Source organism: Brachyistius frenatus, unplaced genomic scaffold, assembly GCF_029030835.1.
Source record: "Brachyistius frenatus isolate BFR_SWC_R1_liver_20210118 unplaced genomic scaffold, ASM2903083v1 Contig_36, whole genome shotgun sequence".
In the NCBI taxonomy this organism is placed as follows: Eukaryota; Metazoa; Chordata; class Actinopteri; family Embiotocidae; genus Brachyistius; species Brachyistius frenatus.
In genome coordinates this window covers 3,458,422-3,482,861 of record NW_027210635.1, presented here as the reverse complement: position 1 = coordinate 3,482,861, position 24,440 = coordinate 3,458,422, and the positions used below count along the sequence as shown (strand labels likewise).

General features: G+C 42.8%; 3 protein-coding genes across 4 annotated transcripts in view; 2 read left to right on the top strand and 1 right to left on the bottom strand.

The window, feature by feature from the left end:
• The window catches only part of llgl1 (LLGL scribble cell polarity complex component 1), a 37,031-nt gene extending 34,378 nt beyond the window's left edge, over positions 1 to 2,653 (top strand). Inside the window, exon 22 of one of the 2 annotated variants that reach the window (XM_069701451.1) lies at positions 699 to 2,653. In XM_069701451.1, coding sequence (XP_069557552.1) covers positions 699 to 856 — 158 coding nt within the window. In that variant the 3' untranslated portion in view covers positions 857 to 2,653. The remainder of the gene's footprint in view (positions 1 to 698) is intronic. The other variant, XM_069701450.1, reaches the window with a different exon arrangement.
• Positions 2,654 to 4,911: 2,258 nt separating this feature from the next.
• flii (FLII actin remodeling protein) lies at positions 4,912 to 17,314 on the bottom strand. The gene is given in 32 exon segments (XM_069701449.1): positions 4,912 to 5,208; positions 5,297 to 5,362; positions 5,450 to 5,555; positions 5,688 to 5,794; positions 5,941 to 6,069; positions 6,179 to 6,239; positions 6,406 to 6,560; positions 6,829 to 7,066; positions 7,154 to 7,230; positions 7,232 to 7,294; positions 7,402 to 7,491; positions 7,671 to 7,769; positions 8,175 to 8,366; positions 8,609 to 8,716; positions 10,016 to 10,187; positions 10,282 to 10,365; positions 10,585 to 10,659; positions 10,905 to 10,987; positions 11,144 to 11,323; positions 11,481 to 11,585; positions 11,730 to 11,837; positions 12,135 to 12,265; positions 12,352 to 12,499; positions 12,843 to 12,927; positions 13,162 to 13,319; positions 13,600 to 13,775; positions 13,869 to 13,972; positions 14,239 to 14,486; positions 14,635 to 14,715; positions 14,946 to 15,017; positions 15,981 to 16,091; positions 17,206 to 17,314. Coding segments are annotated over 32 exon segments (3,810 nt in total). The 5' UTR covers positions 17,269 to 17,314; the 3' UTR covers positions 4,912 to 5,073.
• A 1,383-nt stretch (positions 17,315 to 18,697) lies between these two features.
• desi1a (desumoylating isopeptidase 1a) lies at positions 18,698 to 23,425 on the top strand. Its single transcript, XM_069701438.1, has 6 exons — positions 18,698 to 18,874; positions 19,207 to 19,228; positions 19,975 to 20,044; positions 21,072 to 21,181; positions 21,323 to 21,445; positions 22,388 to 23,425. The coding sequence occupies exons 1-6, from the start codon at positions 18,784 to 18,786 to the stop codon at positions 22,476 to 22,478; spliced, it is 507 nt and encodes a 168-aa protein (XP_069557539.1). The 5' UTR covers positions 18,698 to 18,783; the 3' UTR covers positions 22,479 to 23,425.
• Positions 23,426 to 24,440: the final 1,015 nt, after the last annotated feature.

Here is a 24,440-nt window from a genome sequence, read left to right as displayed (position 1 = left end):
CTCTAACAGCACCGATCCATTCTGGTCCATTACCGTCTTCACTCAGGACTCATAAATCAGGTTATTGCTGCTGACAGCTTATTTGTCAAAGTAGCTCTCCTTCGGTCTTTAAATCTCTGCTGCCCTCTTGTGGTGACTGTATAGAAATACACGACAAGCCAATTGACTGAATTGAATTTTATATTGTCATATAAAGATGATATTAGCAGCAAATGTTCACATTTCAGAATCTGACACCAGTAAATCTTTGTCATTTTTGCCCGATCAGTTATTTCCAATTATCTTCACTTAATCTTCTTTTGATGCCAAATTATTAGAGCATTAAAATCAATGACACCTGATGTAAACTGTTTGTCAGGAGATGATAACTGCATAATTTAGTTTTTAAATCTAGTTTTGAGCTCAAGAAACCAACGAATTCTGAGCGTAAGTTGTTTCTCAGGCTGTTACAGACCTACAGTGTTCTGGTCTCATGAAACAATAGATTTTTAACTGGATCTGTATCGCCGACACCGCACCACATCTAAATGAGTTAGAGTTTGCATAAAGCAAGAGACTGACGCTGTCTTTAATATCAGTAATTATCTCTTAATTATTAATAAGAGTCTGCCGATACAAAAACATCTTGTATTTCATTGTCTTGTCTCCTGTGATGATTGCGCTTCTTTGCTCATCACGTCTCCTGTGTTCGGTTGAAGTATTCCAGAACGGGGCTCTGGTGGTCTCGACGGACTGGATTTCAGTGCTGGACCACAAATGTCTCCCGTCAGCCCACCGTGGAGCCCCCCGGCCAGCCAGAGGCTCTCTCCTGTCGAACTGGCACAAGCTGGGAGGGACGTCTTACTGTGGACATTAAAAACTTCTGTTGCGGCTCCTCCCACTGGAAGAACCGACTCTTCTTCTCCTGTAACCACTTTGGAAACTTGACATTTCCTCCCACGTGGGGAACCAGACGGCCGAGCGAGCACAGCGTGGCGTCAGGAAGACCTCGGAGCTGACCGCTCCCCCTCTCCCTCCCCTCCTCCCCCAACCCTCCCCCTCCGCCGGCTCCATGGTTACAGCGTGCTCTCTGGGCACAATGACCGCGGCCCGGCCTTCGAGGAAAGGGCTGTTACATTCCTCATAGGAGACTTGCTGGTGGCGTGTTTTTATTTTTCTACCCTCAGTCATGCGGCGCGCTCGGCTCGGTCTGAGGTTTCCCCACAGTTGGAACTGGAACTGGTGCTGCGGCGCCAAAAGCGCTACTTGATTTCTTGTGCGCTCTATTGGATGCGATGGATTATTCTGCCCAATATATCACAACGCGACGGTCCTGTAAACGACCCGTTTTATGAACTGAAAGGGAGCACTGCAGAGTTGAAGACTGGAAGACGAGCAAATTCAGTGTTTTGAATATTTGAGTCAAGGTTCAGCATTTCTTTCCCCCTTCAGGCGCCAATTGAAAGCTTGTTTGTACCGTGGTGCGAAAATCAACCAATCACCGACGTTTGAAGAAGAAAAAAAAAAAAGCAGAGTACCGGGACAGTGAAGGTGTTTTCTATCGCAAAGATTCAATATGTTTTGTACGGAGAGAGTAAAGATACTTTAATGAGAAACAGAGGGGGACACGGGTAGAAAAAAAAAAAATCAGTGGTACTTCAAAGGGAACCAGCTGGGAAGCTGCTGTGTTTTTGGGACTAGAGCAGGTTTAGGTGAAATATTGTAACTTTTGAAATATCTTTATTGGTAAAATGCATGGGCTCACGTCATGTGACACCGGGACAGTGATGTGACAGAAGTACAACGCAGAGGACGCTCTTTAACCCGCCGTGGAATTCAGTCCATACATCTGTGACATCACTGTCCTCTCTGGGACCACGTGAGGTAAAGACACACACACACACACACACACACGATGGCAGAGTCTCTGTTTATATCCTTATTTTTCTGCTCTAGTTTGGTAAAAGAAAATCTGAAATATTTTCTCAGTAATTCAGAAATAAAGAGAAAGAGGGTGAAGGTGAAGAATGTGGTCCGACGACGAGTCTTCATTTGTCTGTTAGTTTCATCATCTCATGCGGAAACCTTCTGACAGGACTCAGGGAAGTGCAGCAAGGTCAGCAAAGTCAGTCTGAAAGTAACGGATTTCCTCTTGGGCTCTGAATTGGTGCATTTTGGGTAATATTGGCTACATGCTGAGCTTTGATCGTCAGTATTTTTAACCCCCCTTTTTAAAACAATGTTTTACTGTGTAAAAACATATAGAGCATCTATTATGTAGGTTCATACAAGACAGGTTTAGAGCAGTAAGCCGACGATAGAGTCAGATATCGGAGGTCAGTAACGCAAAGCTGCTCGATCCTCGTTAAAACAAAAGTTAAAAAAAAAAAAAAAAGGACCTCACTACTAACTAATGTAGCTCAGCAGGTAGGACTCATGTTAATGCCTCTTTTTTTTTTTTTTTTTACTTTCGTGTTAGCTTCTTTGGTGTCAACACAAAATAACCCTTTCACGCTCCAGCTGGCACGATTTACCTTTTTAATCCCACAGTTTGAGATGTTTCTATTTTGTCATCCAGTTTTTTGTGTGTAGAAATTTATTAATCAGGTCATTTTAGCATTTGGGCTGATGGAAGAATTGTGAATGTTAATAAAATTATTTACTCTCTAAGAGACTCCGTCTTTAGTTTGGTTTGTCTTTTGATGAAACGCAGAGGTGTTCAAGTAGCAGCAGATGCAAGTAAGAGGGCCAGATGACAAAATGTTTTGTGAACTTTTATTTTTATATAAAATACATAAATAAAGCATCTGCAGGTGGCATCAGGAGCATGTGCACATATTCAAATGCACACATATACATGTGTGCAGGACTCAAACACACTTAACAGGCATACAGTTCACCCCACAGAATCTACTAGAAAGAAACGAATCGAAAGGTTGCAGCCATCTGGGAATACGTAGACACAGTCGCTTGGACCAATGCCTGCATAGCACACAGGTCACATGATCAAAAGAAGCACTGCAGCAGTCCTGTACTAAGATGACCCCGATCCGAAGCTGCTTCAACAAACGGCTCTCGGATCAGTCCAGATATTTCTAAAGATATGTCTCTGATCTCCCATTAAAGGCTTCTGTTCCAAAAACACATTTGAAAAAGAAAGCAACACTTTTAAAAACTATTCAGTATCATGCATTTACTTTTTCAAATATATTTTGGAAAAAAAGCTATTTAAAAAAAAAAAAATTATTATCTGAGAAAATAAAAGTTTTGAGGAGTTGAAGTGCAGCCTGTAACGTAGACAAATACAGTTTCGGTATTTAGGATCTCCCGACTCGATTGATTGCACATTTAGACATCTGCCCTTTTAAACAAAAAAAAAAACCACGGCTCGCTCTCACATCTCCAGACTTTGCATCCTGACCTCCATAAGATTTCTTTGGCCAAATAAATCTTTGTCATGGTTACCGCCCAAACTATCTTCACACGAGAATCGATCTTTTTTTTTTTTTTAAATCAAACGGACAAGACTTTCATTTTTGCAGCCGGATCGGTGGGAAAGTTGGAAGATGTGAGAAGACAAACCGAACCTCGTCTGTGGGGAAGAAGAGGACCCCATTTCAGTGAAGGCGCATGAGGCGAACACACGCATACCATGAAAAAAATATATATATAAACCAACATTCCTCAAAAACAATTATAGTGCTGTTTTCTGTTCAGTCCCTCGACGATGAAAAGAATACAAACTGTAAAATCTGCTTTGAACTGCTTCCAATAAGCTGCGCGAATGGCACAAAGCAGGAAGGATTGTAAGGAGCCCTCCTCCAATGAAAACTACCAACCATGCAGCACAAGCTACGTGAAAGCAGCAGAACAGATCGATATGTTAAGGGGGGGTGGGGTGGGGGAGGGGGGTTATAAAGCCTCTGTACACCTCGGACCTATTTTATCTCAAAACATAATTCTCTTCTTTCATTCAACAGCAATATTCAGGCTTGCTGCTAAAAAAAAAGTTTGTAAAAAAAAAGAAGTGATATTTGCCGTCTCCGACAGCCGGCAGCTCCTTGACCAGGAGAGCTTTTACTGATGGAGATGTTGTGCTAAAACCCGTTCTCACCTGGCATTAACATGGGCCTTGATCATGTAAATGAACATGTACATATATACCTGTTGATATACAGGTGAACGCGTGCAGAGACGGGAGGGGAGGAGTCAACGCATCAGGAAGTTAATGTGGTGGATATCAAGCAATGCATCATCAATGAAATGCTCGTTTCTTAGTGAGTCTGTAATTCACCTCAACCGCCAGGATCTGATTAGTTCAGGTCAGATTTTATTGAAGTATTCCAGCAGGTTTGAGAGGGTCTGGCTCTGCGCTGCGGTGGCCAAACGAACCGTGTGAAACGGGCGGCGGCTCTTCCACATCTGTAAATCTGATGTGTGTCAGAAATTGCAGTCGAGGTAAACTAAATAAAAAAGTAAACCCAGAGGAAGCTTTGGTGAAACACGCATCAGGTAAACAGCCTTTGTTTGTATTTAGTAAACAGCTGCTTTTCTAGCCACCTGTCCAGTTGAAACTCTTCTGGTTACAAAAACCTCAAATAAGAGCAGTCAAGAGATCTTTAGGTGCAAGAACTGCTTGAGTGAAAGAAATAACAAACATCTCAAACTAACACCCCCGCTGTAAAGTGACGGTAACACGCTGAAGCTCCTGGTCAGATAGGAACGCAGGAACGTGGCAACAAGAGATGTCTTCAGTATTTCCATCGCTTAGTCAGAGGACGTCAGCCGAGTGAGCGGTGCACGACTCGTTAGTGTTGACTGCTAACTAGATCGGATCTCAATATGTTTAAACCTGTGTGACGGGATGACCCGAGACCCGCATGTTAATACCAGATGTTGAACAGGAACCTCGAACCGTCCAGGCGGATTTTGTCGGCAAAAAAAAGCTGCTGAGCGAGATGGAGGGAAAGAGTCTCAGGAAAAGCTGGGACAGTCATAGACCTCTTACTGGTAGAAAATTACATGGCAGCGTAGGAAGTGTGTGTGTCTGTGTGTGGGGGGGTGGGGGAGGGTGAGTGGGGGGGGGGGGGGGCCCTATGCGGGAGGAGTTTTGAAAGCTCCCCAGGCGTGGAAGCAGCGCGTGAAGCAGTGTGGCTCGTTTCCCTTCCTCACCAGCCGCAGCTTCCTCGGCTGCTCGCCCTCTTTGGAGCGCATGTGCTGGATGTAAACCTGGAGAGGAAGAGGAGGGAGGCGGTGACGAAGGTGTGGACGACACAAACAATGCAACGTGTGCGCGGCCTCGCAGCTTCCGACTCACCTGGCAGGCTTTGAGACTCAGCTTGATCTCCACCTGGCTGGTCTGCGTGCCGACCCACATGTACACCTGACGGGGGAAGAAGCACGAGAATGAACAGCAGCGACGCGGCGGGAAATCCGGCCGACTCGAACGCCGTGTTTAAACTTTCGTTACCTCTTTGCCGTTGTCCAGCAGCATGATGTCGTCGTCAGCCAAGTCGTCCTGACAGAAGTCCGAGCACTTCTCCGACACAGAGAAATAACCTTTCTCATTTGAACACCTGACGGAGGAAGAGACAAGAGGAGTGATGAAGGTGGAGGGAGACAGACGAGGTGACGCATAATTCGATTGGAATACTTCACGTCTACGATGGGCACCGACGTCGCGCGTAAAACGGGTGACGTGCACTGACCTGAAGAGCCGAGCGTGCTTCATGTATTCCGCGTCTTCATCGTACTGTTTCTGAGAACCAATCCCGACCCAGAAGAAGTTCTCTGGTTCCTCCCCCTCGTTAATAACCTAGGAGGCACGTTCATTGATGATGCGGTGACAAAATATACTTGAGGCTTGAATTAACAGAAAGTGTCTGCTGGAAAGCAGAAGTGCCTGGGGGAAATGACTTGTTATAAAAAAAAAAAAAAAAAAAAAAAAAGATGCACGCTCACCTGCTTGCTGTACGTGTCATCGAACATGCAGTTCATGATGTCCTCGGCCAGTTTGGCCTCGTCGGGGTCGGCGGCTCGGCCCACCCAGGTGTAAACGATGCCCTGATTGTCTGTGCTCTCAAACGGGACCTGCGGGTAACAGTTTGTGGGATTCAATACACAGAAATCTGACTTTGCATCATTAAATCGTTTTTTTTGTTTGTTTGTTTTTTAATGTACTATTTTTAAACGTCCAAACCTTGAGGATGAAGCAGAATTCGGAGTTGAGATTGCTGGAGTCTGTAACAATCTGGATGGTCCTAAAAGATGTAGGGTGAAACGGAATGTTAAGAAATAAACGCTCCTGAGTGGGACTTCTCTGGAGGACAAACCGTCCTCCAGAGAAGGTGGTGTGTGTGTGTGTGTGTGTGTGTGTGTGTGTGTGTGTGTGTGTGTGTGTGTGTGTGTGTGTGTGTGTGTGTGTACCTGGTGCAAAGTGCGCTGCCATTGGTGCGGATGTGGTAGAGGGAGGGCTGAGCAGAGTCCGGCTTCTGTTTCCTCTTCCCTTTGTGGATGATGAACTTCCTCTTGAAATGCGACAGGAACTTGAGGTTCTCCTGCTGCTGAGTCATACGCACCACCTGCACAGCAACACAGGACGACGGCTTGTTAGTTCAGCACGATACTGTAAACACCGAGATGATCTGGATGATTACACAAAATGAGCATTTTCGGAAATGTTTAGGTTTTCCCATAAATTAGAACTCTCGGGCGCAGCTGTGTCAAAGCCGACCTATCAGATAACACTATTCTGAGTGCAGAGTGATTACAAGTGTGTGTGTGTGCTGATTTTCAGCACAGAGGGTCAGAAACAAACAAACAAACAAACAAACAAACGTGTCGTCATACTTTCAGTTTTCCAGGGAAAAGACTCTCAAACTTCTTCTGCAGGGAGAAGGTGAAGGTGAGCCAGCCCATGTTGGAGGCCTGCCTGCCCTGCCAGAAGTACACGACACACTGGAAGTCCTCCTCGGCCTGTTTGTCGTCCTCCTCATCATCAGCTCTCCCTCCTCTTCTTCCTCCTTCTGCACCTTCGCCCTCCTTCTTCTCCTTCTCCTCGTCCTCGTACTCCACAGGCACCCAGTATCTGAGGCGGCACATGAGAGTAAAACAATGAGCCGCGGTTTGACAAAAACCTCGAACGGACATCCCGGTTCCGCAAACACACCCGTACCTGCAGAGGAAGACGTAGCAGTCTTGGGTGAAGAAGTGGCCGAACTCCTCCTCGGGTAGCCGAGCAAACTTCTTTCCCTTCCAGCACGAATCCTTCCATGCCGTCCAGGTCCTCGTTCCACTCCTCCATCAGCGTTTCAGCCTGGTGAATAAATACGGTAAACATGGGAGTGAGCGGACGCTTGTGTGTGAGCTTTACGTTATCAGAACACCAATCCGGGACAGGAATGGCGGCGTGCGTGCCGTCACCTCGGTGAGGGCCATCGCTGGCTGCCGCGGCAGGAAGAGAGCCGCGAGGTCAGCTTTCATCTGGTCCTTCTTCTCCGCGTCCTTCTTCACCTGAGAGACAGATTAACACACATGAAGTAACAGGCGGAAGCAGCTGCACAAACACCTGACGCGTCTCTGGTTTGACAAAAAGTCTGCTTGAAGCTGCTCAGCCTGGATTTAGGTTCAACAATTATACATCGCAGGATTCACATTCAGACGCGGAGACACAAACACACTTGTTTACTGACCTTGCCCTGCAGGTTGTCTTTTTGTTGTACGGTCTCAGCTGCTCTGGTGTAGTCCACCTTCAACACGTCGTCCCAGTTCTTAAACTTCGACTTAAACACCTGAGGAAGGCGATGAAGAAATTAAGGAGGAGAGTGATTAGAAGGCCAATTATTGTACGGCCTTTAAACAATGCTCACCTTTGGTGTCATTGTATGCACAATAATATTAAGTAGTGTATACGTCCCGTGGCATTTCTGAGCGTGTGCAGTAAACAATTTAAAAGACCAACGTCACACCTGCACCACTTATACAAGTGAGTAAATGTGCCTCATTGAAGAACTAGCGTGCTTTCTTGTGGGTTTTTTTTGGACATTAACGTCTCACAAAAATAAACTCCAATCCATTTTGTAGCCCATCAAAAAAAAAAAAAAAAAGCTCAGACAAGAAAGAGCAGGAGCCGTATCGGAAAGAAGGTCAGACGAACGCATCGTTGGATAAAGTGTCTGCAGTGTGTGAAATGTTACCTGACACTCGGTGCCCTCCAGGTTGCGGGTCACACAGGCGTGTTTGGGCCGGTGCAGCATGGAGCAGATCTCCTGGCCAAGCTTTAAGGCCGCCGCTCGGACGAGACGAGGAGACTTCCTCCCGATCCAGATGAACACGTCGGACCAGCAGTCCAGGATGTACACGCCCTTCGTGTCCAGCAGAGACTGCACCTGAACGCAGCGACGGAAACGAGACCAGGACAAAAAAAAAAATGAAGTCGGAAACGAGGTGGTGCGATGTGTAAAGAAGAACAATAACAACAACGTTATAAGAATCAATCGTTAAAATTCAGGAAAGTAAAGAAAAACACAAGAGGATAAAAAGGATCATCACAATTTTAAATCAGGACAAGGGACCATGAACTACTCTGTTTTTCGGTTCTTCCTTGCAGCCATCATGCAGGTTAACGTACCAGCCTGAGCTCTGGCAGGGTGTCCAGTTTGATCTTGTGATCTTTGTGCTCCACTGACAGCTTGTAGTTAATCTGTGGCAGCTCCAGGTAGCCAAGACCCAAACCCACCTACGGGAGAGACAAACAAAACATTCATGAATGGTGGTTCCCCCGTGTTCCTCATCACGTGTTCATGTGTTTTACAACAACTGAAAGACTTTTAAAAGGGCATTTACACAAACATATTTGTTTAACTATTCTAAAATGAAGATTGTCCACAGAATGTCATGTTTTGTCAAAAAAAGACAGTGTGTTGCAGAGACATCTATTGAGGTTAGCATGCTCACCGGCGAGCCTCGGCCCAGCCCGTATCAAATACGACTTTGTACAACAGGATGGGATAGTGAGTCACTGCAGTCTGACCTCAGTCCAACATGACGAACAGAAGGAGTGTGTTCTAACCTCTTGTTCCAATGAATGAAGGAGTAAACACAACAACGGCTGAAGCGCTTGAGTTATTATCCAGCGCCAGAAACGGCTCTTGGCAAGTAAAGGAATGAAGTTTTATGCTGAACGTTTGTGTGTTGTTCGTTCAGAGTGCACGTTAAAGTGTGTTGTCCCAGCTGCACCTCTGTTAAACATTACTGACAGTTAATATGCTTCGTTAGCCGTTTGCAGATCCCCAGTTCAGACCAGTTAGAATAGCTGTACGAGACCAGCTCAATTAGCTCATCGTCCAACTATCCACCCGACTGAGGCAACTTTATGTAGCAAACAAACCTTGTTTGGACAAATCCAAAAACTGATCTGACACCTATTGTACCGAAAAACATCCTAAATGCAGTCGACATATTGTTTAAATTTAAACACGGAGACAACAAGCTATAACATAAACTATAGGCTTACCCATGTTGTTTGTTTTTGTGTCTCTCCACTACTGGGTGGATACAACCGAACTCTACAATCATCAGTTACAGAAAAAGCCAACCAGTAACTAACAGCAGGGAAAGGTCATGTAGATTCTGTGAGCTGCGACTTCACCGCATGGGTCACAGGTATTGGTGCGACTCTGAACTGAGGGCAGACTGGCTGGACGCCACAGTGACTCGCTCTCATCGTGTACAAAGTGCTATTACAAGATGGGATTTAATTCTTACAAATGCACCTTTAACAAAAAGCTTCCTGTGTCACAGATATTTTCAAAAGGAAGCTAACGGTCTCATGTTGTCTGAAAATTCAAGTGCAAAAGTTGGAAGAGAAAGATCACGTGCTGTTAACTGGCATTAAACATTTTTGTCCCACATACTCCAAGACATCACTGGTCATGTACAAAAACACCGTTAAAACTGTAGAAACACTTCTACAGTAATCCACAAGATGAATCAGTTCTCGAGACAACTGGTGTATAAAAGTTATTAAAACATTTACTTTGTATAGTTTAGGTCTGACAGGGGAGAAGTCATCTGGTACGTGTTTCTTGATCTCCTCTGGTTGTCCTCCCAGGACCTCCCAGAACACCGGAGGCTCCTGGTTCTGCATCAGAGTTGTAATCTCTGCCTTCCCCTTACGCTCATTCTTGTTTATCTTTTCAGCAAACAGTCTGCAGGATGACAACAATGCACACACAACACTTCGCATCACTACATTTATAGGCTGCAATGATCAACTCAGGTTTTTGCTGATTGGAGTCTTACCTGGCCTTCGTGGTGCTGCTGAGAGTCGCGTTGGCTCCTCTCCAGATGAAGATTTCCAGCCCGGTTTCCAACAGGAACACAAAGCTGCCAGAACAAGAACAACAAGATGTTATTGACACAAATGCCCTGAAACCCGCATTAAACGAGACACATGTCATGTAGGAGTAAAACAAGGTTTAGGATGATGCAGTGATTGTGTCGAACAGACAGAAAAGAGATGCAAAGGCTTCAGAAAGAGGTGGTGGAGGGAGTATCGCAGTGTGTGTGAGGTGGTGTCTGAGGTAGTAGGAGGGCGGAACTCACCGAGGGTCGAGGGACGAGGCCTTAAAAGGCACAGACTCCAGTCGGATGTTTTTCTTGCCGTAGACTCTGTACAACCTGATGAACACAGAAAAGAATTCACACCTGATGGAAAGGTTTTTAAGACCAAACAGCTGGGTGTTCAACACGCTGACAAAATTCATTCAGACTCAGACTAAACTTGATTTGTGAGCAGCGTGTTTAAGTTGTCTCTGAAAATTACGATAATAAAAGACTAAGTTATAAAAAACAAAAAAAACAAATCACAAATTGAGGAAATAAAGATGAAGGTGTTTCCTACAAAAAAAGCAGCTTCAGCCTACCTGAGAAGATAGTTTGTGTCCTCCACAGTGTAAAATCCACTGGCTGTCCCTCCCTCAATGTAGGAGATCTCATTGTTAAACACCTGCACGCAAGACAAAAACTATTATTTACTGATTGTTTAGTATGTTTAGTGGTCAGTTTCTGGATGATTTTTTTTATTTTTTTTTAAGTTATTTGTTTATATATCGGTTTATGCTCTCATACAATAGTTTGTAACGACCATCACGTTTCTACATACAGCACTGAACTCCTCGCTCTCGTCTCCCATCTCTTCCCGTATCGTCCTGCACTCTGCTCCCAGGAAGTTTCGGAGGTTGACAGCATGGATGGCAGAGCCGGCCTTCTTGTCTAGTGTGGCGTCCTGACCGATCCAGTAGTAGATCTCCCAGTTTATTGCTCCGTTGTCATCCAGGAAGGTCTACAATCACAAACAGAGAAACATGGCACAGATGAAGACGGTACGTTAAAAACATACAGATGCTCCAACATTAGCCAAGTTGAACCCGTTTTGTTTGATTAGTCTAATTTTTCTGGACCAAATCTGAATAAATATGATGGCAGATTTGACGTGTTACCTTGAGGATGATGTAGCAGTCGGCCTCATAGAACTTGCCGTGGAAAGTTTCGTCCACTTGTATCGGGACGAAGTTCTCGATCTGCCACACTGTAACACCCGGAACCTGCAGGGAAGACAAATAACACAAATATGTATACTTGAGTCTAAAATTACAACTTGGTAGGTTGACTAGAACCGTGTGGAAAAGAAGCTGCATGAGAGAAAAGCTTCCTCCATCACATGTAAGAGAGACACACAGATAAATTACCTGCCCCACGTCGTCTACAAAGAACTCGGAGTAATCCAGATGAGGCTTCTCTAGACTCTTGTCCCAGCGTCGGACTTTTAAATCACTGTACTTCAAGTCCCCGTTCTCCTGCAAAATGAGCAGATTCCTTGGTAAGTAAAATGCAAATTAAACCTCTTCTCGTTTCACTAAGAAGGTGAAGAATAACAGGACTTTAGAGTGGCCATTAATAAATGAATAACGTTCTAAACCAATTAAACACCACCATCGCTGCTGAAGTGCTTTATAATCAGTTTTCAGGAAAACAACTCCTAATTACACAAAAAAACAACAACAGTATAACGTGGAAAATACAAATCCCTACTCCTCCAGGTGACACTGCCAAGAAAGAACATAAAACCATCCCTCTGTTCCCTTTTTTCTTACCTCCATGTTCTTCTTCTCCTGTGCGACATCACTCATGCCCTTCAGCACCTGCTTGGCCTGATCATCCTGAGAACAGTCCTTCCTCCTCCTCAGCCTCATCTTCCTCGCCAGGTGATCTCGGGGGCTGGCTCCTGGACACACGGACACAAAGATTTCAGCCTCCAGGAAATATGAGAGGTGCGTTTGATATATTGGTGAATTCTTCACACACACATACCTCCTCCTGCAGCTGCTACGGTAGCCGGCGAGGCTCCGGCCAGACGGAGCTGGTTCTGGAGGGAGAAGTCGATGTTGTACCACTCTGCTCCTCGGTCGACGGGTTTAGGAGGCATCACCAGGTTGGGGTTCTCACGCACATCGAGGATCTACAGAAAGAGACAATCAGGAGTTTCAGCACGTTTTAGATCATGATTGTTTTCCTGAACTACGATAAGAAGGAAAATCTTTATTGAGAAAGTGATATTTGATGAAATATTTGTATTATGTACAAATATTATTGTTACCAAGCAATACTCTTTTTGAAAAGTAAAGATGTATGATTTTACCATGTTCAACATATTTTTTTTTTTAAAGAAATATCACTATTTAGTGACAATCTCAAAAACGTCATGCCGTTTCCACTGCAAGTCTATAAATATAGACTTGCATATAAATATATTTTCATAAAGGTACCTTCTAGTATTATCTGAGGACTTTAAAGTATTGTACCTCTAAGTCTGTTAAGAAGTGGATGGCCTCAGGTAGTGTCACCAGGCGGTTCTTATTCAGCACCAGCTTCTTCAGCTTGCCACACCTGGACAACACAAAAACACACATTTAGACAATATTATACAATTTTTGGGTGTGGATAAAATATATAGACAATCTGGTATTACCAACACCTTTCAAAGTAGCTTTTAAGTTGTATGAGTAAATGTATGATTGGACTGTTTAGGGAAGCGAGTCAGCATAATTTTGTTCGGCCAAATCTAGCTGATTCTGAAAGTCTGACGCTCATCAACAAAGCTTGTTTCTGTGCTGAGTTCACCTGCAGAGTCCCTCGGGGATGAGCTCCAGGTTGTTGTTAGCAGCCATGAACTCAGTGAGGCTGGACAGTTTGCCCACGCCTGGTGGAACGCCATCAAAGTCCAACTTGTTCGAGTTGACATAGAGCTTCTTCAGTTTGGACAGCTTACAGATGGCAGACTGGTTGGAGACACGAAAGCAAAGTTTAAAAGTCAGAGATTATACAGGGACACAATTCTCTGAATTCGGCCCGACAGAGTTCTGGTTTTAATCACCAACATTGTAAGACAACAGTCTGAAATGTCTGAAAAATTTCATTTCAGAAAATGAATGAAATGTTGTTTATGGTTCTTATATTGCAACAACTCCAAGACACATCTTTTCAAAGATGTCTGCTACAGAATGGCAGTAAGAAAAGAAAGGCCTCTGGAGACAGCTGTGTGATCATCAGCATCCTTACAGGCAGTGAGGTGAGCTGGTTGCGGCTCAGGTTCAGTGTCTCCAGCTGAGTCCACTGATCGATGCAGAGGGAGAGTTCAGAGATCTGATTACTGCTCAGGTTGAGTCTCTTCAGGCTGCCCAGCGAGTAGAGGCACTCTGGCACCCGAGTCAGGTCGTTACTTGACAGGTCGACATCTGGGAAAGACAAAGAGGAGGAGGAGAAAATAGTTGTATGTAATAGTTGTTTGTAAAAAGTGGACAATGGTGTGTTTGTGTGTTTTATGTTACCTGCTAAATTTGTCAGTCCCTCCAGGCTGGTGGGCATGTTGCTCTGGGTCCTCTGGGTGTTCCTCAGGTGCAGAGTCTGTAATGCCACCATGGCCGGGAGCTGGCTGCTCTCACACACACACACACACACACACACACACACACACACACACACACACACACACACACACACACACACACACACACACACACACACACACACACACACACACACACACACACACAGAGAGAGAGAGAGAGAACAGCATGAAAACAATATTTCTGTTTTCTAACTAAATTCATCTTTTGGTTTTTGGCTTGGAGGTGTAAGGTGGGGTGGGGGGGGGGGGTGGATAGATGTAACTAATGAAACAAAGTCATGTGCTCTTACCGCAACTGGGCATGCATCAGCGGGTTGTTGTTTAGAATGAGAGTCTGCAGGTGCACCAGGCGTCTCATCTGAGGCGGCAGGCTGTCCAGCTTGTTGTCGCTCAAGTCCAGATACAGCAGGTCCGTCAGGTTGATGAACAGCTGGTTGGGGATGGAGTCGATGCTGTTGTGGCTCAGATTCAACACCAGCATGTTCCTGCTGTTCTCCAGGTCCCTGGGGATCTCTGTCAGCTGGTTGTAACTCAGGTCCTAAAAGAAGAGGATGGTAATTGTATTGGAAAACAGGTCAGAGGACCAGCAGTAAAGGAAACACAAATGTTGAATATGTTTTGGTAACAAAGGAAAACGTCTTCCAAAGGTGTGATAAGCAGATGAGAGATTGTGTGAGATTGTTTACCAGCACAGAGAGGTCATCAAGCTGAAAGATGTCATCAGGGACTCCAGAGTTTTTCAGGTTGTTGGCTCGCGCTACCACCGCCTGCACACATAATCAAACACTTTTAGAGCAGTGTCATAAGTAGACCACACGTTGGTATAAATAGAAACAGGCCACAGTGGAAGGGACAGAAACCACCATGTGAACCTGCTAAAGTATTTGAATGTAATCAGCAACATTAACAGTTCCAATACTGCTGGTGGTTAAGTTATGATAAGACTACATGTGTTTTGCATGTATTTTCTTGCATTGCTTGTGTGTTTGTCAGTTACCCGCAAGTTTGGTAAGCTGGACAGTTCTCCATGTAAGGTGGTCAGGCTGTTGTGACTCACTGACAGATGTTCCTAAAAGAGGAAAAGGAGAGGTTTTGTTTCCTGACACACAGTTCACCGCATAAACAAAACATAATCATCTAAAACCCCATAAACATGACCACAAGTCATCATCGTCACTGCTGTGCAAAGTACAGCATTAATGCTTCGTTTTCTCTAAATAGAATAATCTGACTGCAGAGACGATGCAATCAAGGCAGATGTTCACTTAAACACACTGCTGGCCATGATAACAAACTAATCTAGTTTATCTGCACCTGGCAAGAACAAACCTCGGCGATCTTTACATTAAGAGCTTCTGATCGCCGCGTTGAAGGACGGGATCAGATAATCCTATCAGAAATACCAACGTTAAAAGGAAGGTTTACTCGGGTGACATCTTATAGGTAAAATGCATCAGTCTGCTGACATGTGTGACTCGGACTAATGGAGTTAAACACGGGTATGTTTTGACTTCAAGATTAACGACACTGCTATCAATATTGTAAAAGTCTGGTATGATAGCGTGACAGAAAAAAACCCAATATCATTTAAATAAAGAAATATGTACCTAAGATGAATAACATACAGTTAATTTACCAAATTGTTTATGACTTGTGATAAAAGAGAATATTGTCATGACACTAATAACTGGAGTACTACAAAGAATAATACCTTCATCACAAAAATGAGACAAATTGCATATCTATTTTGTTTTTGCTGTATAAATATGAGCCCCTCTTCCTGTTTTGAGACTACATTCGATTGGCTCCGCTCCTAAATCACTGAGTAATAATCATTCAACAATTCATGGAGGATCTTTCTAGTTTTGGAAATGCACACAGCACACATGAAAAACAAAATGATCTTAAAGGCAAAGAGGGTCTGTGAGTTTAAATGAAAAATGATCAGATGAACGGCAAAACACGAGTTATGCATTAGTTTTCTTCCTGTGTAGAATCACTCTTAACTAGCAAAAAGGCCTAAATGTCTCACCAGCTTCTGCAGAGAGGCCAGTTCCTCCGGGAGGTAACACAGTCCTGTCCTGTTCAGTTTCAGCCATCGCAGGCTGCTCATACACTTAACATGCTCAGGAAAATAACCACCCTGCAAAGGCCGAGAAGAGAAATAGGCGAGAGGGAGAGAAATGGATTTTGACATCAATAATAGGTGATAACTTTCGGTGGAGATGTCGTGCCGAAGGAGGTGGAGGAGAATGCCAATAAAAACACTCCACATAAACAGCAATTCAAACCTGAAATATGGACATAAATGTACCAAAACATTAAAATCTTTTGAATAAAAAAAATTAAAAAAATTAAAAAGAAGAACGAGAGCAGTATGTTTACACAAACAAAGAAAGCTAGGATTATCCTGTTATTACAGAGGGGGTGTGAATCTCACCACAGCTTTCAAATCAGCAGCAGATATCTGACCAGCTGTAATACTGCACGTTATCCTTCACGTTCAAGATCACAAACTTGAAAAGCAGCATATTGTTAAAGCAGTGACAGGAAGTGATGTCATCCCAGTTTGGCTTGAAAACAGATTTGAACTCGTTCACCGACGAACACAGAAGTTGTTTGTAATTACTTTCATACTGACGTTGCAGCTCGCGTAAAGTACACAAATAGTTCAGATCCTCGTCAGATGATCTCAGCTGTCACCGCCGACAGCCGGGAGGCTTTTTTTTTGTTTTCTCCAATCCCCCAAACTAAGCTCCGGAAAAAGGAGTCACACCCAAAGAGGATGACGACACTTGGGTAGCCGCAGCCAACCGTTGAGCTCCGTCAACGTCAACCAACGTTGTTTATGGCCGCAGCGTTGGTCTCCACGCCGATGATCGGGCCGACATGTCCCGACACGGAGCTGGTGCTTCTCACCCGGACAGCTAATGAAGCTAATTTAGCAAGCTGTCGTGACGTTGGAAATACATAAAAAAAAAAAAAAAAAAAAATCTACTTCGGCACACAAAAGCCTGAATATAATAAAGAAATGCCCCTTCACGAACCCATTCCCCGAGACAGAAACGTGTTAAAACGCCAGTCGGGCCGGAAGTGCCCTGAGACCGGACTGACACTGTGTCACTCTTGACTACTGGCTAACGCCCAATGCTAGTAACGTCCAGCTAAGCTCGTGTTGCCGCGTCGCGTACTCGGACTAACTTCAGCTACGCCGAGCGGGTCAGTTACGGAAGGGCACACAGTCAACAAACGCTTACTTTGAAGTCGTTTCCACTGAGATCAACCCCCCTGATGAAGGGGAGAACTCCGGTGGCAGCCATGTCTGACGACTTGATGTCAGCTGCTCGGAGCCGAACTGTCTATTTTGGTCCGACGGCCGGGAGAGCTGGAGCTGTTCTTCGTGCTGGTGTTAATACGACCGTTTGAAGCGCATTACCGCCACCTGCTGCTTGGGAATGGGAACGACTGACATTAGATTCAGCGGTTCAGATAATAAGTAGGTTAGGTTAGGTTAGGTTACTTTAAATAAAGGTTACTTTATTAATCCCAGAGGGGACTTTTTTCCCCGCTACAGCAGCATACAGGAAACAATAAGATAATAATAGAAAGCAATAAAATAGCAGTAAAACATATTAAATATTAAATATAAGTGAGTTATTGTACAGTCTTATTGCGGTCGGCAGGAATGATCTCCTGTATCTGTCCTTAAGATGTTGTTAAGATTGTTTATGGCTTTGGGGTTTGTAGAGTGCTGGATAGTTTGTATGAGTTGTAGCATTTCCTTTATATATATATGCATATATATATATATAATGCTACAACTAATACAAACTCTCTCTCTCTCTCTCTCTCTCTCTCTCTATATATATATATATATATATATATATATATATATATATATATATATATATATATATATATAAAGGCTTTCTGTGATAGAAATGTACGTTTGTGGATGTGAAATTCTGCTAAGATAATCTTTATATAGTAATACGAAAATTCTCTCCAGTAAATAACAGTGTATGGTTGTTTCACTGTTGAGCCCATAGAAAAAAGCAATTAATATCAAGGTCCTTTCTTACTTTTTGCAAGAACTGTTTTGATGGATAGCACCGATGGAGAAGTTTGAAACGGTATGCGGAGGTTTGTTTCTAATCAAGTAGGCTTTCTTTAAGATAAGGGCAATTCTTTTCCCCCACTAACTAACAGGTTACAGGGGATATTGACAGACACTGACATTAGTCGTGTGTTCAGCGTCCTCCTGAACTATCAGGGATTACAACACATCCATGGACGTGTAAGTGTCACAGTTTCCCACAGCCAGTCCAAGTCTGCCACAAGTTAAAATCTGATGCATAAAAGTTCATATACTATTATCTTTATTGAACAAAAACATCTTCTTTTCCTCTTTTTCTACGGGACTGAGATGCAGGGAACAATATTGACAGGATAAAGTGTTTGTACTTTATCTGTGTTAGCTGATGGACTAATGAGCCGTTCATTTCCTTGTGACCAGCTATTTAATCATTTTATGTCCGCATCAAAAAGAGCAGTTTGCTGTGATAATCAAATTGCGTCAAGTCATTCAGGGGTAAAATCAGGAAAGAAAAACACTTCCTTCAAAATAAAGCTATTTACCGATAAATCATTCAAAACACCGTTGAAGCGTCTCGCAATGCAATTTTATTTTGAAAGAACTAGAAACGGAAGTTTCTTACGTATTTAAACGTAATGACATCATCTTCCTGTACAGACCCACCTAGTTGCTGTGAAAGGTCCGTCGCTTAGCTAGAGCTACCAGGGACGTAAAAAGAGCTATTTTGTGGGTTTAAGTTATGGATAATAACGCCACGCGATACACTGTCCAACTGTATATTTATGACTTATCGAGAGGAATGGCTCGCAGCCTCAGTCCTATCATGTTAGGTAAGTAGTCCACAGATACAAAATCCGATGCAGCCTGGCCTTGGGGACAAGTGATAATAATAAACACCGGCTGGAGATGCTTCCCCGGCGTTTACTGTAAAACAGCTGTTGCCGTCTAACGTACTGATCTGTGATTAAGTTATTAAGGTCCTGTTATATCTCAGTTATTTGTTTGACGGATGGGAAAACCTTGACTGACTCGTGTTTGTCCATCATAAGGAATAGTTCGTGATTTGGCTTTTTTTGTTTTGTTTTGTTTTGTTTTGTTTTTGTTGCATAGGAGATCATCTGATGCCTCTTTCTTCTTACTACTTTTTCTCTTTTTGTTGCAGGAAAGCAGTTGGACGGTATATGGTAAGTCTGACCCCCTGAGCTCTGAACAAGTTGCTTGTCATGTAGTGTGTAGGTCCATCAGGCGTAGGCCAGTGACCCATTTCTGTCCCTGTAGCAGATACAAGAGGCATTTGAAAATCAATTCAGGTAAAGGGGCTTTATTGGCATGAAAGTTTCAAAAAATAACGGCGTAAGAATATGTGCCTATGGCTAATAAATAAGAGTATTTATGTATTTTAAGAGGTCATTAGGCTTATTGAAATCTGAAATTGCAAAGTTGAATTTATTAAAGAAAACGCTCCTTATTTCATCAAATGTTTTACATTGTTGGCGCAAGTGCTTCTCCGTCTTAACCCCACCTGTCGCATAGGAACCACATATCCTGATTTCCATGTATTGTTTGTGACTTCCTTTTTTGATTGCTAATTTGTAGTCACTGAGGCTGTACCTGATTAGGATCTATATTATGCCTGTTTTTTAATCTCTTTATGGGACTAGATAACATTTTAATCCACTCTGGCTTGTAGTGTCTTCTTCCCATTGTTCCAAATAGGTTTCTTTATATCACTCTGTTTGTCCACACTTATTCAAGTGATGCCAAAATGAACCATGACTGTAATAATTGAGTTCTTGTGACTTAAAAATAGTTTGTGGTTTGGCTTTTGGTGAGACATCCCTGAGTTTTATTTTTAAATGATGCTGTTATTTAACACTCGGTTGTTCTGACCTGGATTTACCTCTGAAATAATGTTGTGCTTTTCTTCCAGGCACACAGCTATAGTGGCATATGGAGATGAGTTCTTCTTCGGAGGGGAGGGGATCTCCAGCTGTTCACCGGTAAGAGCGTAGCAAGGGGACCGAATTCTGTTTCACAAGTATCATCAAACAAGCTCATAACTAAAATGTAGGCCATCTTTCTCAGACTGCTGCACACATACAGAGGACAACAGACTCGTAATTTTGGGTGCCAAACTTGTCAGCTTCTTCTATGAGACATCGAATCCCAAAAGACACAAAGTTTGTAGACGAGTTTCTCGACTGCCTGAGTTTGTGATTTTCTGCATTTTTCAATGTGACTTCCTGTCCTGTTTGTGACCTCAAATCTTGTTTGTTCCTCTCTGAGATGCGCATTATATCTTTAAATAATGTTTACATGTATGGTTAGATTTTTTTTATAATGGTTATGTAGTTTCATGAAACAGCTGGACATTGTAGCTCTTAGAGAATTATACTCACACAAGAATATACAGTGCGTATGTTTGAGACTATTTTCAGTTGCGGATTAATACACAAAATCATCTTCATGATACTTTGGCTTCAAGAGATACATTTTGAATTGTTGTTAGTTTAGCTAATGACAACTCTGTTCAGCAGGTGCGGTGCAGGTAAACCCATTACAGTCAATTCCAGCACATACTGTAACACATGGGGAAACCTCTCCTGGCCCCCATGAGTCAAGGTGCCACACTCCTACTCAGAGATGTATCCCATAGTTTTATTTATAATATCACTTACATGCCAGGCATCTTCTTACAGGCCATATATGAATTCAAATTGGATGTATCTGGCCTGCGGGCTGCTGTTTTTAATAGCCCTAGTTTAGGGTGTCCATATTTATGATGAGGACTAAGATGTCGCCCAGTACAACAATGTGACTGACTGATGTGTTTTTATAGTTTGTTTTTAGTCGTTACAGTTGGTCCTATATGAATTATGAATTCTGCGAGTGACAAACTTTCTTCTCACCTTTTCAGTCAGACACTATAATGGGAAACTGAAACGTCAGTGAGTCGCTGACTCTTCTCTACGACTCTCGTGTAATATATGAGCTTGGTGAGATATTTTCTTGGTGTGTGTTTGTCAGGGTGGGACTATGCTGGGTCCTCCAGACACGGTAGTAGAGCTGGGTGAGACCGAAGTGTCCGAGGAGATCTTCATGGAATACCTCTCTTCGCTGGGAGAAAGCACGTACAGGTCAACTGACTCTTCACACTATTTTTCCTCCTCCCATCCTACAGAAAGGCTATTAGTTGTTACTAAGAAGTAATGTGCAATGTCCCAAAGCAGACACGTGTTGAAATAACTCTTCTTGAACTCTGTTTTTTCCTGTTTCAGAGGCGACAGGTATCGTTTGTTTGAGCACAACTGCAACACTTTCACCAACGAGGTGGCTCAGTTCCTGACAGGCCGGTCTATCCCCTCCTACATCACTGACCTTCCGTCTGAAATCCTCTCCACGTGAGTGTGAAACTCTGTCTGCCGGCTAATCGTCTGACTGCAGTCGAGTCCGTGATGTAGATTTGACCCTGCACACCGCCACCCACCCTGACCATGCTTACATCCCAGTAAAATCCAAGCTAGACACTGGCTCAGTAGCACGTAATTAAGACTAACGGCTAAAGGCTCATTTTGTTTCTCTACCCTCAGATACATTGAAATTACATGTTAGTTATAATTACACATAACTAAATCCTGTAACAAAGGATTGATTGTTACATGTGAAATATAGAGGCTGTGTCTGTTTCAATATGCTTTCACAAAGTCTAACTAAATTTCAAACTTGGTAAGCGAGCCTCTAAAAGTTAACCTGATGTCGCCCTCAGAGGAGCTCGAGTTGTGACTGTGCGCTAACTGAACTTCTTCTGTCGTGTTGAACTGCTTTCTTTGATCTCCTTTTAGCTGTCACAAGGCCAGTCATTGTGGAGACACAAGATTTACCAGAAATTCAGTATGACTTTGCTGCATTTAAGAGAGGACAGGTCACACTGCTCGCAGACGTGGCAATGACCAGGCTCTCATTTTTTTCTGCAGCTGATAAGAACTGCTCATGTTCCAAAACCCACCTTCAGACGTTTGCTTCACAGTTTTCTATAAAAGTGTCCCAATGCATGGAAGCAGGCTCAGAATGGATTATGGTAAATGTCACATTAAATGTGCTGGCATTCTCAAATACTTTCATTGGAAATACTTTGAAAGAACAGTTATTCCTGTGACATTGGCAGAAGCTGAGGAAAATTTAATTTATTAAATGTGAAAATCTTAAAAAAAAAACAATGTTAACGCCACTTAAAAACAAAACAGATGCAACCTGTTAGTATGCAGTGACAATTGAATTTAGTTTAAATATTAAAGTGCATTCAGATTAAAATATCAGATTAAATCTCTTCTTTCCGTCACCAGGCCGTTCGGCCAGATTCTGCGGCCCATTCTGGACTCCATTCACATCGCCCCTCCAGGAGGTAACGTCATCAACGGGGGAAGAAACATTTAACCTGAGAGAGCAACAGAGTTTTGTCCAGGTCACTTCCATTGTAGTCAGTCAGTGAGAGATGTCAAACTAATTTGCTTTCTTTGTTTCTTTGAATTAATTAATTACCAGCCAGAAATGATTGGCAAAATGACTTAGGAGGGAAATTGCTGCCCACCTCATGACATTTAAGAGTGTGTTGGTCACTTAACATCAAAAGCAACACCTGGTTATGTAACAGAGTCTATTTAATCAAGTATTGTATAGAAGAGCTTTTAGACACTGCAGTATTATTTAGAAGGTATTTACAGTTTGAAAAATGTACTACTTGTATTCCACAATATAGAAACATCGCAGCTCTCATAACTGTAAATACGTCACCTACAACATTAAAATACCTCGTGTGCTATAAATTTTGTACTGAGGTACAAAAATGATACTTTATTTTTAAATTTTTCCTGCATTTTACTACTGAAACAATTCTTGAATCAAATATAAAAAAATCAAATTTCTTCACCGCTGACATTTTTACGTACATATCAGTGACTTCATCGTACATCTAAGAATCCTTTGCTGCTGACTACAGTGGATTTCATCTGAGTATACACTTTGGCACAGACATATTAAGTGCATTGCTTTTCAATGGACGCAGGTCGGCAGGAGAGTTGATTCTCGGAGAGTCTTTTAATATCAATCATATTTTGCACTTTTATGTTTTGTTTTTCTTTATGTCGTAGCCTCTTGTACATTTCCCTTCAACTATTCTTTTGTACCTTTAATTCTTGTCTCTATAGTTTGGGTTTTTCAACTCTATCGTGGTCGCCTCCTTACATTATGACTCCATTTGTCACACAGTGTAAGGTATGACATACAACTGGTGATTGGTGCCTAACTTGTACCGGGATTGTAAGATTGGAGGAGACAGAACTTCTTCTTGTTCATTGTAAATGATCTGATTATGCAAGTGAACCCTGGTTGGCAAGATGAAACCCAGACTGTCCACACAATCTTTTCAGAAAACAAAAACCCCAACATTCCTGGTCGTTTCTGATCAGGCTGAAAACATTTGATCAGATTGTGTTTGTTGATATTAAATCTATAATTATAACTAATATAATTGAAGGTGAAGTACACCATAGTTCTGTTATATGACAAATGTTATCATAGGTGCCTGTTGGCCTGTGTTACCAGCTCCAGAGGGAGATACTGATTATACATACAAACATTTTCGTACATAGATATATTTTTCGGACTACATGTGTTACAGATGCCATTCGTGTAAATCTAAACAATACCACAGGCACATACTTATTTTAAGGTAAAGGTGACCATACACAGGGCAACATCCTGCACTCTTAACTTAATCCCAATCTGCTTGAGTCCTTTAACAGCCACCAGAGTGTGTTTGAAATACAATACACCTCTGTGCCTTCATTTCCCTCCGCTTGGCTGCAGTCACACTGTTGGGCGTTGGCATGGTTACCGTACAGCGCATACGGTAACTCCCTGTGCACTCTGCACGACGAGTGTGATAGTGTAGGAAGGGCCAGGACACCTTTTAGAGCTGCAACAAAATATTATTTATTATCAAATGATCTGTAGAATATTCATCGAAGTTGTTTTGGTTTTTAAAATGTCTCAAAATGGTAAAAAAAAAGATGACCAGTGTGTCCCAAACCCCAAGGTGCAGCCGGAAATGTCTCGTTTTATCTCGACCAACAGTCCACAATCAAAAGATATTCAGTTTATTATAATGGAAGACTGAAGGGACTAAGAAATAATCACCTCTAAGAAGCTGGAATTGGATAATTTTTGATTTTTTTTTTTCATTGTAAAATTACTTAAAATGATTTAATAGTTTATCAAAATAGTTGGTGATACATTTTCTGTTGAACAATTTAACAATGTACTCGTTGCAGCTGTACTATATTTCTAAACCTCAGATACACAAAGTAGGTAAAAGGATACAAGTAGTGGGGAGCCTTC